General features: G+C 45.1%; 1 protein-coding gene across 3 annotated transcripts in view; it reads left to right on the top strand.

Moving 5' to 3' along the window:
* Positions 1–15340, top strand: part of MTF1 (metal regulatory transcription factor 1) — a 47233-nt gene that overhangs the window by 22161 nt on the left and 9732 nt on the right. For all 3 annotated transcript variants that reach the window (XM_021093301.1, NM_001243544.1, XM_021093300.1), the window contains 5 exon segments: positions 2807–2880; positions 3616–3752; positions 8977–9054; positions 13598–13694; positions 14398–14981. In XM_021093301.1, the coding sequence (XP_020948960.1) occupies positions 2807–2880; positions 3616–3752; positions 8977–9054; positions 13598–13694; positions 14398–14981 (970 nt within the window).

The raw sequence follows: 15340 nt of genomic DNA, 5'->3' as shown, positions 1-15340 counted from the left end.
TGAGGCAGGAAGGTGACAGGCGATGACGGATGCAAATTTTTTATGTTATTACTTGTTCATGTCTGCCTTGTGACATCTCATGTGTAGCTACAAGCACAAAGGAGCATCTTTTTTTTCCTTCCTTCCTTCCTGTCTTTCTTTCTTTTTTTTTGCTTTTTAGGGCCGCACCTGCAGTGTATGGCAGTTCCCAGGCTAGGGGTTGAATCAGAGCTGTAGCTGCTGGCCTACGCCACAGCCACAGCAACTCAGGATCCAAGCTGCGTCTGCAACCCACACCACAGCTCACGGCAACACCAGATCCTTAACCCACTGAGTGAGGCCAGGGATTGAACCTGTGTCCTCATGGATGCTAGTTGGATTCATGGCCACTGTGCCACAATAGGAACTTCCTGTTTATAAAGATTTAAATTTTTATGTATACGGACACACATGTATATTTAATTCATACATGTACAAATATAAGCTTGAAGGAAGGAGTTGTATTATCTCCTCAGCTCATAGCGTATAGCGTGGTCTGGGCATTCAGTAGGCATTGAAAAATAATTTGGTTTTTTTTTATTTTTATTTTTTGTCTTTTTTTGCTATTTCTTGGGCTGCTCCTGCACATATGGAGGTTCCCAGGCTAGGGGTCGGATCGGAGCTGTAGCCGCTGGCCTACGCCAGAGCCACCCCGAGCCGTGTCTGCGACCTACACCACAGCTCACGGCAACGCTGGATCCTTAACCCACTGAGCAAGGCCAGGGACTGAACCTTCAACCTCATGGTTCCTAGTTGGATTCGTTAACCACTGAGCCACAACGGGAACTCCTGAAAAATAATTTGGAGACAATTGCATGATGTATTTAACAAGATGATCAGTTCGTAAAAATTTCCCCCTAAATATAATATAGATATATTACTGAAAATTGCCCATAGTCAGTGTCTTTGAATTCTAGCAGGAGAGATTGCAATTATGGTCATGGCATTAGACATACTCCCTTTCTGTGCTCAAATCACTCACCTCCTCACTAGGATACCGAGAAATTGAAGTCTTCAGGGACAGTCAACTCTTAAACAGTAATTAAATGGAATTGTGTTTTTGTCTTTTTTTTTTTTTTTTTTTTTTTTCTTTTTCTTTTTCTAGGGCTGCTTCCCGTGGCATATGGAGGTTCCCAGGCTAGAGGTCAAATCAGAGCTGTAGCCGCTGGCCTATGCCAGAGCCACAGCAACGCGTGATCTGAGCTGCATCTGCGACCCACATCACAGCTCGTGGCTGGATCCTTAACCCACTGAGGAAGGCCAGGGATCGAACCCGAAACCTCATGGTTCCTAGTCGGATTCGTTAACTACTGCGCCATGACAGAAACTCCTGGAATTGTGTTTTTAAAATTACAGATGCCTTCCTGAGTCCTGGCAACTCTAAAAGCAAGGGTATTTAGATTCTAGTTGGTCACTCTCCAGGTGCTGTGCAGCTTGGGTTACTTTTTTTCCCCAAAGGGCTGTTAAGGGGACTCATTTCTATTCAATCACATGCATTTTTGTGATGATTAAAGCTGCCGAATTTTCTTGAATGTTAAATAGAGCTTTGAACACTGATTATATGTAATTAAAAAGTAAAATGCAAAAAAAAAAAAAAGTAAAATGGTTTAGAGAAGCTTTCTGTTTAAATAAGTAAAATGTTTTGGCTTATAAGAAAATGCATTCATTTCATGTAAATAGTTATTGAATGCCTGCTATGTGCAAGAACTACAGCACATAAAGAACTACGTGGACCCTGCCCTCAAAGACTTTACAATCTAGGAGAAGCGATAACAAATGTATACACATGGAGATAAAACAAGATTGGAAATGACAAGTGCCATAAAAGGAGCATGTAGATAAATGCCTTAGGAGCTCAAAGGAGGGAAAAGATTACCTCTAGTTTTGGTTATCAAGAAAGTAAAAGAGAGGCATTCCCGTTGTGGCGAAGTGGAAACAAATCCAATTAGTATCCTTGAGGATGCAGGTTCAATCCCTAGACTTGGGAATCCAGACTTGCCATGAGCTGTGGTGTAGGTCACAGACATGGCTCAGATCTGGCATTGATGTGGCTGTGGCTGTGGCTGGCAGCTGTAGCTCCAATTAGACCCCTAGCCTGGGAACTTCCATGTGCCGTGAGTTTGGCCCTAAAAAGCACACACAAAAGAAGAAAAAGAAAAGAAAAGAGAAAAACTCTCCATGCTGCAAATTATAGATAATTATATTTACAGCCCGTATGTTCAGACTGATTTGTTCTGGTCCTGTGTTTTCAGGCGACATGCCTATATGAGAGCCTCTGCACCCACTACCAGTATTCCTCATATTCCATTTACAGTAGATTTCCATATGTATTCTCATTGTTGATAGAATTCTGTTGTGTAATTCATCAAAAGGCTTTTTTTTTTTTAGCCACACCCATGTGGAAGTTCCCAGGCCAGGGATGAACCATGCTGCAGCAGCAACGCAGGCCTCAGCAATGACAGCGCCAGGTCTTTACCCCACTGAGCCACAGAAACACTCTTTTTTTTTTTTTTTTCCCTTCAAAAGGCTTTTATTATTAGGGCTCTCAACATCTGCCTTCCCTGTAGAACAAGAAATACTTTTCCTGGGCCTTCTATTCTCTCTGATCCTAGATTCATCCCCTTACTTTTCCAGGGCCGTGTCGTCATCCCCATCTGTTAAGCCAGTTTCATCAACCTAACCGTAGTGTTCTGAACAGTCTTTTTAATTTAAGTTTAACAAGAGATTTTAAAGATAGAGGTCTATTGGCTAATAACCACTGTCTTCTTTGCTTAAACAACTCACTTAGGTGTGATCACGATGGCTGTGGAAAAGCATTTGCAGCAAGCCACCACCTGAAAACTCATGTCCGTACGCATACTGGTGAGTTTAGATTAATTTTTATCTTATAACCTTCATTGAGCCACTAAAGAATTGGTGTTTCCATTGAGACCTATAGAACTTTGTGGAGAGAGCACGCCTCATCAGTTTAGCCTTCACCTGTAAGGTTTTCTTTTTTTCTTTTTTTCTTTTTTTTTTTTTTTGTCTTTTTGCTATTTCCAAGGCCGCTCCCGCGGCATATGGAGGTTCCCAGGCTAGGGGTCTATAATCAGAACTGTAGCCGCCGGCCTACGCCAGAGCCACAGCAACTCGGGATCCGAGCTGAGTCTGCAACCTACACCACAGCTCACAGCAACGCCGGATCCTTAACCCACTGAGCGGGGCCAAGGATCGAACCCGCAACCTCATGGTTCCTAGTCGGATTCGTTAACCACTGAGCCACGACGGGAACTCCCCTGTAATGTTTTCTTTCAGAGGTAAAAAGAATCTAAAGGTTGGGCTCAGGAGTCCAATCTTAAGAAAGAAAACCAATGCAGAGATACTCAAAAAAGAATCTGAGGGAAAAGAAGTAATCTCTTTAAACTTCCCAGGAGCAGGCCATTCTCAGTGCTTTGCTCTTCATCAAATTGTAGGACTAAGATGGTTAACATGTAATTTATCCACCTTATTAGTGAACACTCATAAGAATGTATACTTCCCTCTATTGGGGGAAAGTAGATGTATTAATCCAGTGAAATAATTTCATGGTAAAATTAACACTGCTTGTCTTTCTTGCAGGTGAAAGACCTTTTTTCTGCCCCAGTAATGGCTGTGAGAAAACATTCAGCACCCAGTACAGTCTCAAAAGTCACATGAAAGGTCACGATAACAAAGGACACTCATACAGCGCGCTTCTGAATCACAATGGATCAGAGGTGTGCGGTGTTTTGTCTCTCGTTTTGATCTGGGCACAACAAAACAGCAATGGTTGGTTGTATATCAGAATGAAAGGTGAAAGTGCCTTCTCTCGAAATCTGTTACTGAAAGGAAAGAAATCAGTGTCTAGAGCTATGCCTTTGTGATGGGGTGGCGGAAGCCAGAAATTTCACCAGGCTGCCTGTGCTTCAGCCTCTGATTCGTCTCTGCCTCCCTTCCATCAGGTATGGTGGAGGAGATGTCTTGAAATCAGAGGTCCCAGAACGGTTTCCAAAGGGTCAGCCAGGTGCTCTCAAATGGTGTTACTTTCCCATTCGTGTCTATAAGATGGTAGGTCTACATCTGAGTTTGAGACACGAATTAAATGATTTGCATCAAACATCCTTTAATCCATCATTGGAGAACCAGACAGAGTTGGGGGGAGTGGGGTCCCTTGCCCTTTTGAATTATCTGCAGTCCAAAGGTTTGAGAGCCCTGCCTTAAGGCCCTGAACCACAGAGCAAGCCTCTGCAGAGTTATAGGCAGTTTAGCCCTCTGTTCTTTTTTTTTGTTTGTTTTTTAGGGCCACACACATGGCATATGGAGGTTCCAAGACTAGGGGTCGAATTGGAGCTACAGCTGCGGGCCTACTCCACAACCATAGCCACAGACACAGCCACACCAGATCCGAGCCGCATCTGCAACTTACACACAGCTCACGGCAACACTGGCAAGGCCAGGGATCAAACCCACAACCTCATTGTTCCTAGTCAGAGTCATTTCCACTGCGCCGCATTGGGAACTTCTGTCTGTTCTTTAATTACCAAGCCCTTCTGCCATATTCCCCTTTCTTCCACAGCTTCTTTCCAGAGAGATTCTGGGATAAGTATACTGTTATTACTTCTGATATGGTATCAGGCACTTACCTTATGTCTTTTAAACCTGGAAGGTAGAATTGTTATTACTTTACTATTTCATAGATAAAGGAACTGAAGCATGTTAACCCGCACACACACCACCCTTTTGAATAACGAGATTCTAAAAGTATACAGTTTTGGGGTTTTTTTTTTTTGTTTGTTTGTTTTTTGGTCTTTTTTAGGGCCGCACCCACGGCATATGGAGGATCCCAGGCTAGGGGTCAAATTGGAGTTATAGCCACCAGCCTACACCACAGCCACAGCAACACCAGATCTGAGCCGCCTCTGCAACCTCCACCACAGCTCATGGCAACGCTAGATGGTTAACCCACTGAGCAAGGCCGGGGGTTGAACCCGCATCCTCAGGGATGCTAGTCGGGTTTGTTAACCACTGAGCCATGATGAGAACATAGTTTATAATTCTGTGGTTTCTAATTTTTAAACAGCAAAGTGATCCCTTTAAAAGGACTCTCCCACTGTGTTTTTGTTAGTAATAATAACTAATATTTACTGCATGTTTACTATGTGCCAAATACTGTACTAAGTGCTTTTCTATGAATTATCTCACTCATAAGAGGTCAGTCCTGTTATTATTCCCATATTACTAATGAAGAAACTTGAGGCAAGGAGAAATTAAATATCTCGCCTAAGTATACTAAACTTGTAATTAAATGTTTACTATGTGCCAAATACTGTACTAAGTGCTTTTCTATGAATTATCTCGCTCACAAGGGGTCAGTCCTGTTATTATTCCCATATTACTAATGAAGAAACTTGAGGCAAGGAGAAATTAAATAACTCGTCTAAGTATCCTAAACTTGTAATTAGTCTCCTTTAGGCAGGCACTCTCATTCCAGAGCCTGGCTCCCGACCCCTGTACTGTAAGAGGCAAAGCAGCACTGGTTGTGAAGAGTATGAGTTCACACTCTTTAAGTTCACATCCAAGCGCCTTCATTGCTCATAAGACCTTAGGTAAATGGCTTCTTTGTGCCTCTGTCTCTTTATCTGTAATATCAGATAAAAATATTAAGATTTGAGAGTCTTTGTTAAGCTGCGTTTATGAAGTCATGATCAGTTTTCTTGTTTTTATAACAATACAAGGGCAGTTTCTTGCCCACAGCCTCTGCACACTGGAGTGCAACAGTGCACGGTGCCCAAACCTCACCTTCTCTGGATTGCTCTTCACTCCCAGGGGAGGGGTTCTCCTCTAGTCTCAGGCTTTCAGTGCTGTCAGGATTGCTTTTGAGTCCTGAATTGATATTTCTAGCCTGAATTTCTTCCTGAACTTGAAACATGTGTTCGGCTCTCCAATTGACATCCGCACCCAGCTGTCATCTACTTTTCCCAATCTTTTTTTTTTTTTTTTTTTTTTTGTCTTTTTGCTATTTCTTTGGGCCGCTCCCGTGGCATATGGAGGTTCCCAGGCTAGGGGTCGAATCGGAGCTGTAGCCGCCGGCCTACGCCAGAGCCACAGCAACGTGGGATCCGAGCCTCGTCTGCAACCTACACCACAGCTCACGGCAATGCCGGATCGTTAACCCACTGAGCAAGGGCAGGGACCGAACCCGCAACCTCATGGTTCCCAGTCGGATTCGCCAACCACTGCGCCACGACGGGAACTCCCTACTTTTCCCAATCTTGACACACTCCTCTCCCAGTCTTCCCCATGTCAGTAGATGGCACCTCTGTTTTTCTTTTCTTTCTTTCTTTTTTTTTTTTTTTTTTTTTGCCGATTGTAGGAATCACCTAGACCCTAGAGCACTTATTAAGACCTTAGGCGTTTCTATTTTTCTTTTTTTTTTTTTTAGGCATTTCTATTTCTCTAGTGGCACAAAATCTTGGAGACGTTCTTGAGTCCTCTTTTTGTTCCTCATACCCCACACCCACCAGCAAAGTCTACCAGCTCTACTTTGAGAATGTATCCATTTTTTAAATTATTCATTTATTTACTTGTCTTTTGTCTTTTGAGGGCCACACCCGAGGCACATGGAGGTTCCTAGGCTAGGGGTCTAATCCATGCTGTTGCTGCTGGCCTACACCATAGCCACAGCAATGCCAGATCCCAGCTGCGTCTGCGACCCACACCACAGCTCAAGGTAATGCCAGATCTTTAACCCACTGAGCGAGGCCAGGGATCAAACCCGCAACCTCATAGTTCCTAGTCGGATTCAGTTCTGCTGCGCCAAGACGGGAACTCTGAGAATGTTTCTAGAATCTGATGTGATTACTTCATTCAAGCCACTGTCATTTTTTGCCTGGATTATTGCAGTAACCTGCTAAAAGTTTTTCTTAGCACTTTTCCTGCTCTTCTCCCCATTCCTACTCCACCGTGATCTTTCTAAACCAAAAGGCAAATCATGAGCAGTCTGTCCTGTGCTCATAACCTTTCAGTAGCTTCTTGTAGCACTTAGAGTTATCGTTACAGGGTCCAGAAGGCCCTGACACTCTGGCCTGGTTACTGCTCTGACCTCATTTACATTACTTTCTCTACTTTTTTTTTTCCTTCCCTTTTTTGGCTGCCCCGCTTATATGGAGTTCCCGGGCCAGGGATTAGAACCCAGCCACATTTGCAACCTAAGCCATAGCTGCACCTGCAGCAATGCCAGATCCTTAACCCACTGAGCCAGGCTGGGGTTGAACCCCAGTCCCAGTGCTCCCAAAGCACTGCCGATCCCATTTGCCATAGCAGGAACTCTGTACTTCCTCTCACTGTAGCCATGCCGCCCACCTTGTGGTTCCTTGAATAAGGGAAGCCCACTTTGGCCTCTGGGCCTTTGTACTTGCTGTAGCCTTTGCTCAGAACACCCCTCACATATGTGCAAGGCCCATGCCCTCTTTCCTTCAGTGTCTGCTCGGATGCCTCCTTATCTAAGAGGCCTTCCCTAATCTAATAAAAGGGCTGTCTTCCCCTGGCGTTCCCTACTCCCCTCACCCTCTGTAGCCCTTATCATCATCTTGTATATTTAGTTTTTTGGTGCCTCCCCTGCCCTCCCAACACTAGAATTTAAGCTCTCTGGTGGCAGGGACTTTGTTTTGCCTATTATTGTATCCCTGGGCCTGGGACAGTGGCTGATACTTAGTAGACGCTCAGTGAGTATGTGTTGAGTGTGTGCATGGCTGGGAACTTCTGATCCATGAGGGAAAGCAGGGCCCCACATAAACCAGGTGAATTGCACTGGCATTCCAGGAATCCAGAGTTCCGAGTTAGCCCAGGCAGTCGTGTGGGAATAGTAGCTGCTCAGTCCCGCTCTGAGTAAGGATCCTGAGATGCCCGTGGGGACACAATGATATAATGGAAGGAAGATGCACGTGCCGTCCGAAGCACTGGGTTTTGTGATATGCGCATTAGCAGTGTGATTTCGGACAGGTCACTGCGAGTCTGATCATTCATTTTCTCAGGTTTAAAGTGGGAATGTTGGAGTTCCTGTTGTGGCTCAGCGGAAACAAATCTGACTAGCATCCATGAGGATGCAGGTTCAGTCCCTGTCTTCTCTCAGTGGGTTAAGGAGCCAGCATTACTGTGAGTTATGGTGTAGGTCACAAAAGAGGCTCAGATCCCTCGTTGCTGTGGCTGTGGTGTAGGCCAGCAGCTACAGCTCTGATTTGATCCATAGCCTGGGGGCTTTCATGGGCCACGGGTGCAGCCCTAAAATGCAAAATCAATCAATCAATAAATAAAATGGGAGTGTAAAAATAAAGAGGTTTATATTAAGAACAGTAAATGAGGTATGTGCAATTGTTTTATCAGTAAGACCAATTATACAAATATTGTTGATTTCCTATTATTATAGCTTTTGTTATTCTGGAGCCTGAGTCGTGAGGTAATTCTTAAACTCTATTAACCATCTTTAAGAAATAGAAGAGATTCTTGGAGTTCCCGTTGTGACTCAGTCTGTTAACGAATCTGACTAGGAACCATGAGGTTGTGGGTTCCATCCCTGGCTTTGCTCAGTGGGTTAAGGATCTGGTGTTGCCGTGAGCTGTGGTGTAGGTTGCAGACATGGCTCGGATCCCGAGTTGCTGTGGCTCTGGCATAGGCTGGTGGCTATGGCTCTGATTAGACCCCTAGCCTGGGAACCTCCATGTGCCGTGGGAGTGGCCCTAAAAAAAAAAAGAAATATAAGAGATTCTTCTTAAGAATATCAGGATTTTAAAAATTGAAATAATTCACATGGCCCTTGCTTTGAATGGTTTTTACCTCTCTACATAAGACATCTAGACATTTGAGACCTTGGGGACACTGTAGTCAAGTGTTTTATTACATGAAAAGCTACTCTAATAATCCTGCTTTTTTGGTTACTCAATTAGAATGTGTTTTCTTTTACAGGATACAAATCACTCACTTTGTCTGAGGAATTTAAGCCTTCTGTCTACAGATTCTGAATTTCAAGAAAATTCCAGTACAGTAAGTGTGCCTGTCACGGGTGCCATTAAAATAAGTGCAAGAACTGAGACCTCCCTTTGGTGGGAAAGTCGAGGGAGGCCGGTCCTTGAAGTCTTTCAGATTTAGTTGTGTTCAGTTGCTAACCATTTAGTGGTTTTTTTGGTTTTGGTTTTGTTTCCTGATAATTGCTCTCCTAGGAGACGTTGCTCTTTCTGACGCCCAGCGCCTTTTGACCCAGATCACTTGCTGGATAACCTCTTGCCCCAGAAAATGTCTTTCTTTATTCATTTAGCAAATATTTATTTAATGCCACCACCATCAGGCAGAGCGCCGGTGCTGAGCTTGTAGTGGTGAAAAGGTAGTGTGGTCTGTCCTTGAGGAGCTTAAAATGAGTCCACTAATTTTAGTCCACTAAGGAGGAGCCAGGATTCTGGTTTCCAGACTTTTCTAAAGCCCTGCCAGTCTGACCCGAAGTGCTTGTCTCCTCTCTTGGAGCTCCACCACCCTGGGGTTCTGACGGGGACCTCCTCTTCATGCCCTCTCCTGGGGGACAACCCCAGTGTCTTTTGGTTTCCTGTGTTTGGAATTTCCCTGCCATTCCCATGGCTCCATGATGTGTTTTATAAGCCATGGCATTAGTCCTGAGCTTCTGCTCCTTCAAAAGGGTCTGTGAGCTTTACGGTGTCACTGGTTGTTAAGTATGCATTTTTTTTTCTTGTTTTTCTCATCTAAATAAATACTGCTACATTAGATTTTCAGTGGGTATATGCATAATAGGTAAGGAGGAATCAGTGTATTTGAACAGAGAATGAATGACTCAGGAATGCTGTGAAAAAGTGTTTCTCAGAGTGTGAACAGTGGCGTCATGGGCAGCTTTTCTACAATGTAGGTCTTGGGCCTCACCCAAGCTCTCTGAGTCAGTATCCTCTGGGAGGGGCACCTGACACTGCATTTTTTTTTTTTTTTTTTTTTTTTTTTTTTTTTTTTTTTGGCTGCGCCTGCGGCATGTAGAAGTTCCCAGGCCAGAGACTGAATCTAGACTGCTGCAGTGACAACCCTGGATCCTTAACCTGATGCACCCCAAGAGAACCCTAACACTGTATTTTTATATTAGCACACCAAGGCCTGGGTTCTCCTGGTAGTGATAGAATTGCCCTTATCAAACCTGTCATCCTGCAGAAAACAAGTGTATATGCTGGGCAAAATATAAAAACAACTACCTGAAGCACCAGAGAGCGACCCAAACAGGTAGAGGTAACACTTGGAAAAAGGGGCCACTGGAAAATGCCAAAGGTACTGGATGGGTTCTTAGGCTCTATGACTTATCCATCTCAGCCCCCAGTTGATACCAAACAGCATAGCTGAGACTCAGGAAAAACTCAGTCTTTACTAACTTGACTCACCAAAGGACAGAGTTCAAGGCTGACACAGCACCTGGAAAGTCAGGGGAAGACCTGGAAAGGAGCGAGCCACAAAGGGAGAACCCCAAGTTTTGTGAATAAGCTCTGTCCAAATCTCTGGTTGACCCCTGAACTGTGATTGTGTGGGGCAGACCCTAAGCAGGCCAGCTGAGGCTAAAGGGCTGGATAAAGATCACAGCTGCCAGTCACTGCAGGGAAGACAGAACTTGGAGTTGAAACACAGCCAGGTCACTAGAATGTTATGTTAAGACAACCAAATACTCTTTCAAAAAGTGTAGCAGAATCCTGAGTCTCTAGGACATATCATTTGCAATGTCCAGGGTTATCCAGAATTAGTAAAAATAAGAAGACAAACAGAGTTCCCTGCTGGCTCAGCAGGTTAAGGATCTGGTGTTGTCAGTGCTGTGGCTCAGGTCACTGCTGTGGCACAGGTTTGATCCCTGGCCCAGGAAGTTGCACATGTCATGGGCATGCCCCCCGCCACCAAAAAAAAAAAAGACACAGGAAAACAATACCTCTGCTTCGGAAAAAAGGTAATCTATAATCTATGGAGACCATTCCCAAACTGAGCCAGATATTAGAGTTAGCAGACAAGGATTTTTAAGTAACTCTTAAATGCTCAAGCACATAAGGAATATGCTTGTAATGATTAAATAAATAGGAAATCTCAGCAGAGCAATAGAAACCATAAAAAATGTACCAAATAGAAATTCTGGAACTGAAAATATATTGAAATTTTAAATTCACCTGATGGACTTAACAGCAGATTGGAAATGACAAGAAAAGATCAGTTAAACTGAAGATACATCAATAGAAATTAATCAGTCTGAAGAAGAAAGAAATACAGTAAAGAAGCACCTCATGTGATTGTTTCGCATAGTCACATTTCATACCTAACTTGCACTAAAAGAAATTTCTATAGGAGTTCCCTGGTGGCCTAGTGGTTAGGAATTCGGCATTGTCATTGCTGTAGCTCAGGTCTACTCCTGACTTTGGGAACTTCTGCATGCCACTTGTGCAGCCAAAAAATTCTTTTTAATTAAAAAAAAAAAAAATAGGAGTTCCCGTCATGGTGCAGTGGAAATGAATCTGACTAGAAATCATCAGGTTTTGGGTTCGATTCCTGGCCTTGATCAGTAGGTTAAGAATCCGGTGCTGCCATGAGCTATGGTGTAGGTTGCAGACACGGCTCAGATCCAGTGTTGCTATGGCTGTGATGTAGGCCAGCAGCTGTAGCTTTGATTAGACCCCTCACCTGGGTAATCTTCATATGCCGAAGGGCCGAAGGTGTGGCCCTAAAAAGCAAAACAAAACAAAACAAACAAAAAAAACCCCTCAAAAATATACATTATATATATACATATATAATGTATAGTTCTTACTTTGTGTCAGATGAAAAGTTTGAAGGCTTTGTCTTGGCCTTTGATTCTTAACTCCCTCTGGACTGGAAACTGGAGGCCTCACATAGATTTCTGCCTGCAGCTTCTGTCACACTAGCCCTCAGCTTCCCTGGACTTCCCCTTTCATTCTGCCACTTGTGGAATCATGCTAGAATGATTGGCCCCCTTGGCTCAAGTTGGCAGTTCCAGCTAAGGCCCTCCAAATTGGTGGATGGCTCCCCTCACTGTGCTTCCGCCTGGCCCAGAGTGATCCTTCTCCCTCCCAGGAGCAAAGTTGTTGCAGAATGCCCTTAAAGCACAAGTTGCACCAGGTCAAAGTCTAGCCTGAAGGTAGGTTTTGTGCGATCTCTATGATGCTTTTTGGGGAGTTCCCATTGTGGTAATGAGCCCAACTAGGATCCATGAGGACGCAGGTGCGATCCTTGGCTCCACTCAGTGGACTAAGGATCCTGCGCTGCCCTGAGCTGTGATGTAGGTTGCACACATGGCTTGGGTCCCAAGTTGCCGTGGCTGTGGCGTGGGCTGGTGGCTATAGCTCTGATTCGACCCCTAGCCTGGGACTTCCACATGCCACAGGTGCAGCCCTAAAAACACTAAATAAATAAATAATTTTCAGTTACTTGCTTTTAATTATAAGTCAGTAGATTTGACATCAAAATCCGTATTTCAGACCTTTCTTGAGCTCTGGTAACCCCCAGTGTGTATGGCCCAGTGGCTGCCGTCAGCTGAAGCCTGTAGACGAAGGTGCAGGCTCTCCCATCTGCCACAGCCTCTCCTGCCAGGGCTTCACTTATTTCTGTTACTCCCTGGGTTCCTGGAGGTGGTGGCCTTTGTCACTCTTGCCCTGCAAAATGAGACATGGAAGTGGACTGCAGAGAAGAGAATGGCTGTTTTTCCCCTTAACAAAAGAGAAGCCTGGAGGTGGTCATTCTATTTACTGCCTATCAGGAGTCAAGCCTTCTGAGGACTAGGTGTTTTTTTGTTTTGTTTTTGTTTTTGTTTGTCTTTTTGCCTTTTCTAGGGCCGCTCCCGCGGCATATGGGAGGTTCCCAGGCTAGGGGTCGAATCGGAGTTGTAGCCACCGGCCTACGCCAGAGCTGCAGCAGCGCAGGATCCGAACCGCGTCTGCAGTCTACACCACAGCTCACGGCAACACCGGATCGTCAACCCACTGAGCAAGGCCAGGGAACGTACCTGCAACCTCATGGTTCCTAGTCGGATTCGTTAACCACTGAGCCACGATGGGAACTCCTACAGTTTATTGTTATTATTATACGAGGAAAGCGAGTTCCAAGTGGTAGATATTATACAACCCCATTTTCATGTAGAATTTGGTCTTTTGGAACAGGGATCAATCAGCAAACTTCTTTGTACAGGGCGGGATAGATATTTTCAGCTTTGTGGCCTATATCTTCTCTGTCACAGCTCCTCAACGCTGCCGTTGTAGTGTGAAAGCAGCATGGACAGTCCAGAAATGAGCGGGAGCCCCTGTTCCAGGACAACGTTGTGTACAAACGGCCATTCAGCCAGCAAGTCAGTTTGCTGCTCCTGCTTTAGGGTATTTGAGGACCCAAATCTTCAGTGTCTGAGGCTTGGGGGAGTAAATGTCACCTTGGGAAAGGAGAAGTTAGAAACAAGAAGCATATCCAAAGATCCTCCTGGCTCTGCCACTCTGTTTTTCTCATGGTGAAGACTGACTTTCAGATGGCGAGGCTCACATCTCTGTCTCTGTCTCTGACACAGGGTCAGAATCTCAGCACCCTTTCACCAACAATCCTTTTCGGACCCATGTTCCAGAAGCCAGAAGATACAGCGATTCAGGAAGATCCTCAACAGACAGGTTTGTTATTCAGACTCTCTTCCTGCTCAAATCTCAGCTCTGAGGAAGGGAACTCACACTTGCTGAAACGCGAGATGACAAGCATGGCGAAATACTTCAGTTCCTTTGAATGAAATGTTCTTCAGGACGGGCTCTTCCTCTCAATTCCGTCTTCTTTTTTCCTATTTCCCTCATCAAGGGTTTACTTGAGGATCAACTTTCCCTAGACCCTGAGAAGAAGAGGGTCCCTTTTTCCAAAAACTCTTGTTAGCTTAGAAAAAGGAGAGACATTGTGAGCGCCTTCTTCTGCTGTGAACCCCATTCATGAGTGGGTAGGATCCACAAACCAAACTTCAGATGAGTAGATCAAACTGTGTTTGAATGAAAATCTGTCCCTGAAGCTTCACGGGCGTCAGAAAGTGTATTCACTGGTCATATGCCCCAAAACAGGATGTCTGATCTCTTTTCCAGAAAAGCCAGAGGACATTGCTTTTTATGGTTAGACCCATACTAGGTCTTCATGTTTAAAAAGTGAGGTTGGTTGTGAAGCCTGGTGCTTTGACCAGAAGTGTCATTTTAAATGAAAAGCAGAGAGCCAGCCTGCAGTGGAGGAATTGGCTCTAGCAGACTTCACCTGTCTTTAGTGTAGCCCGTGACGACTGTATTTTTGTGGCTCATTTAAAGCTTGGACTGTGTATATATTTCTGTTTCTTTTTCTTGCCAGCTGCCTTGATTGAAAGTTTTAATGGTGATGCAGAGTCAGTCAGTGACGTGCCGCCATCCTCAAGACATTCAGCATCTCTATCTCTTCCACTTGTACTGCAGCCTGGCCTCTCCGAGCCACCCCAGCCTCTACTGCCAGCCTCAGCACCGTCTGCTCCTCTGCCTGCTCCCTCCCTAGGAACCGGTTCCCAGCAAGCTGCATTTGGCAACCCCCCTGCTCTCTTACAACCTCCAGAAGTGCCTGTTCCCCACAGCACACAGTTTGCTGCTAATCATCAAGAGTTTCTTCCGCACCCCCAGGCACCGCAGCCTGGACTCTCTGTACCAGGACTTTCTGTTGTTGCTGGGGCTCTGGCATCAGCCATGGCAGCACCGCCCCAACCACAAAGTACTACTGAGCCCCTGCCGGCCATGGTCCAGACTCTGCCCCTGGATGCTAACTCTGTCCTAACTAGTAATCCCACTATCACCATCACCCCGACTCCCAGCACGGCTATCCTGCAGCCCAGCCTAGTCATGGGAGAACAGAACTTACAGTGGATATTAAATGGTGCCACCAGCTCACCACAAACCCAAGAACAAATTGTAAGTATCATGTGTAAACGGATCCAGTGTGGTGAAGGGTATTTACGTGGGTGACATGTTCAGAGGCTTTTACTTCAAAGAGGAAAATGCCTGTCGTACCCACCTTGAAATACATCATTCTAACACTTAGTCATTTCCCCATAACCAAGTAGTATAAGCCCAGGGAATGCCACGCTCAGTACCTACAGCAGGGCAGAGAAACAGCCTTCACGTTTACCTAGATATTCCAGCTGCGGGCTGATCTCGTCCGCTAGGACAGGAAAGCACTCGCCAAATCCCAGGCCTGAGAACATTTCAGGACAGTGGGTTCTTCTCCAAGTCAGAGTCCAGACTGAGTCGAGGGCCTGAAGTGACCCCCT

This window comes from Sus scrofa, chromosome 6, assembly GCF_000003025.6.
Source record: "Sus scrofa isolate TJ Tabasco breed Duroc chromosome 6, Sscrofa11.1, whole genome shotgun sequence".
NCBI classification, from domain to species: domain Eukaryota; kingdom Metazoa; phylum Chordata; class Mammalia; order Artiodactyla; family Suidae; genus Sus; species Sus scrofa.
The sequence above is the reverse complement of the archived record's forward strand: the minus strand, read 5'-3'. Positions and strand labels throughout refer to the sequence as shown.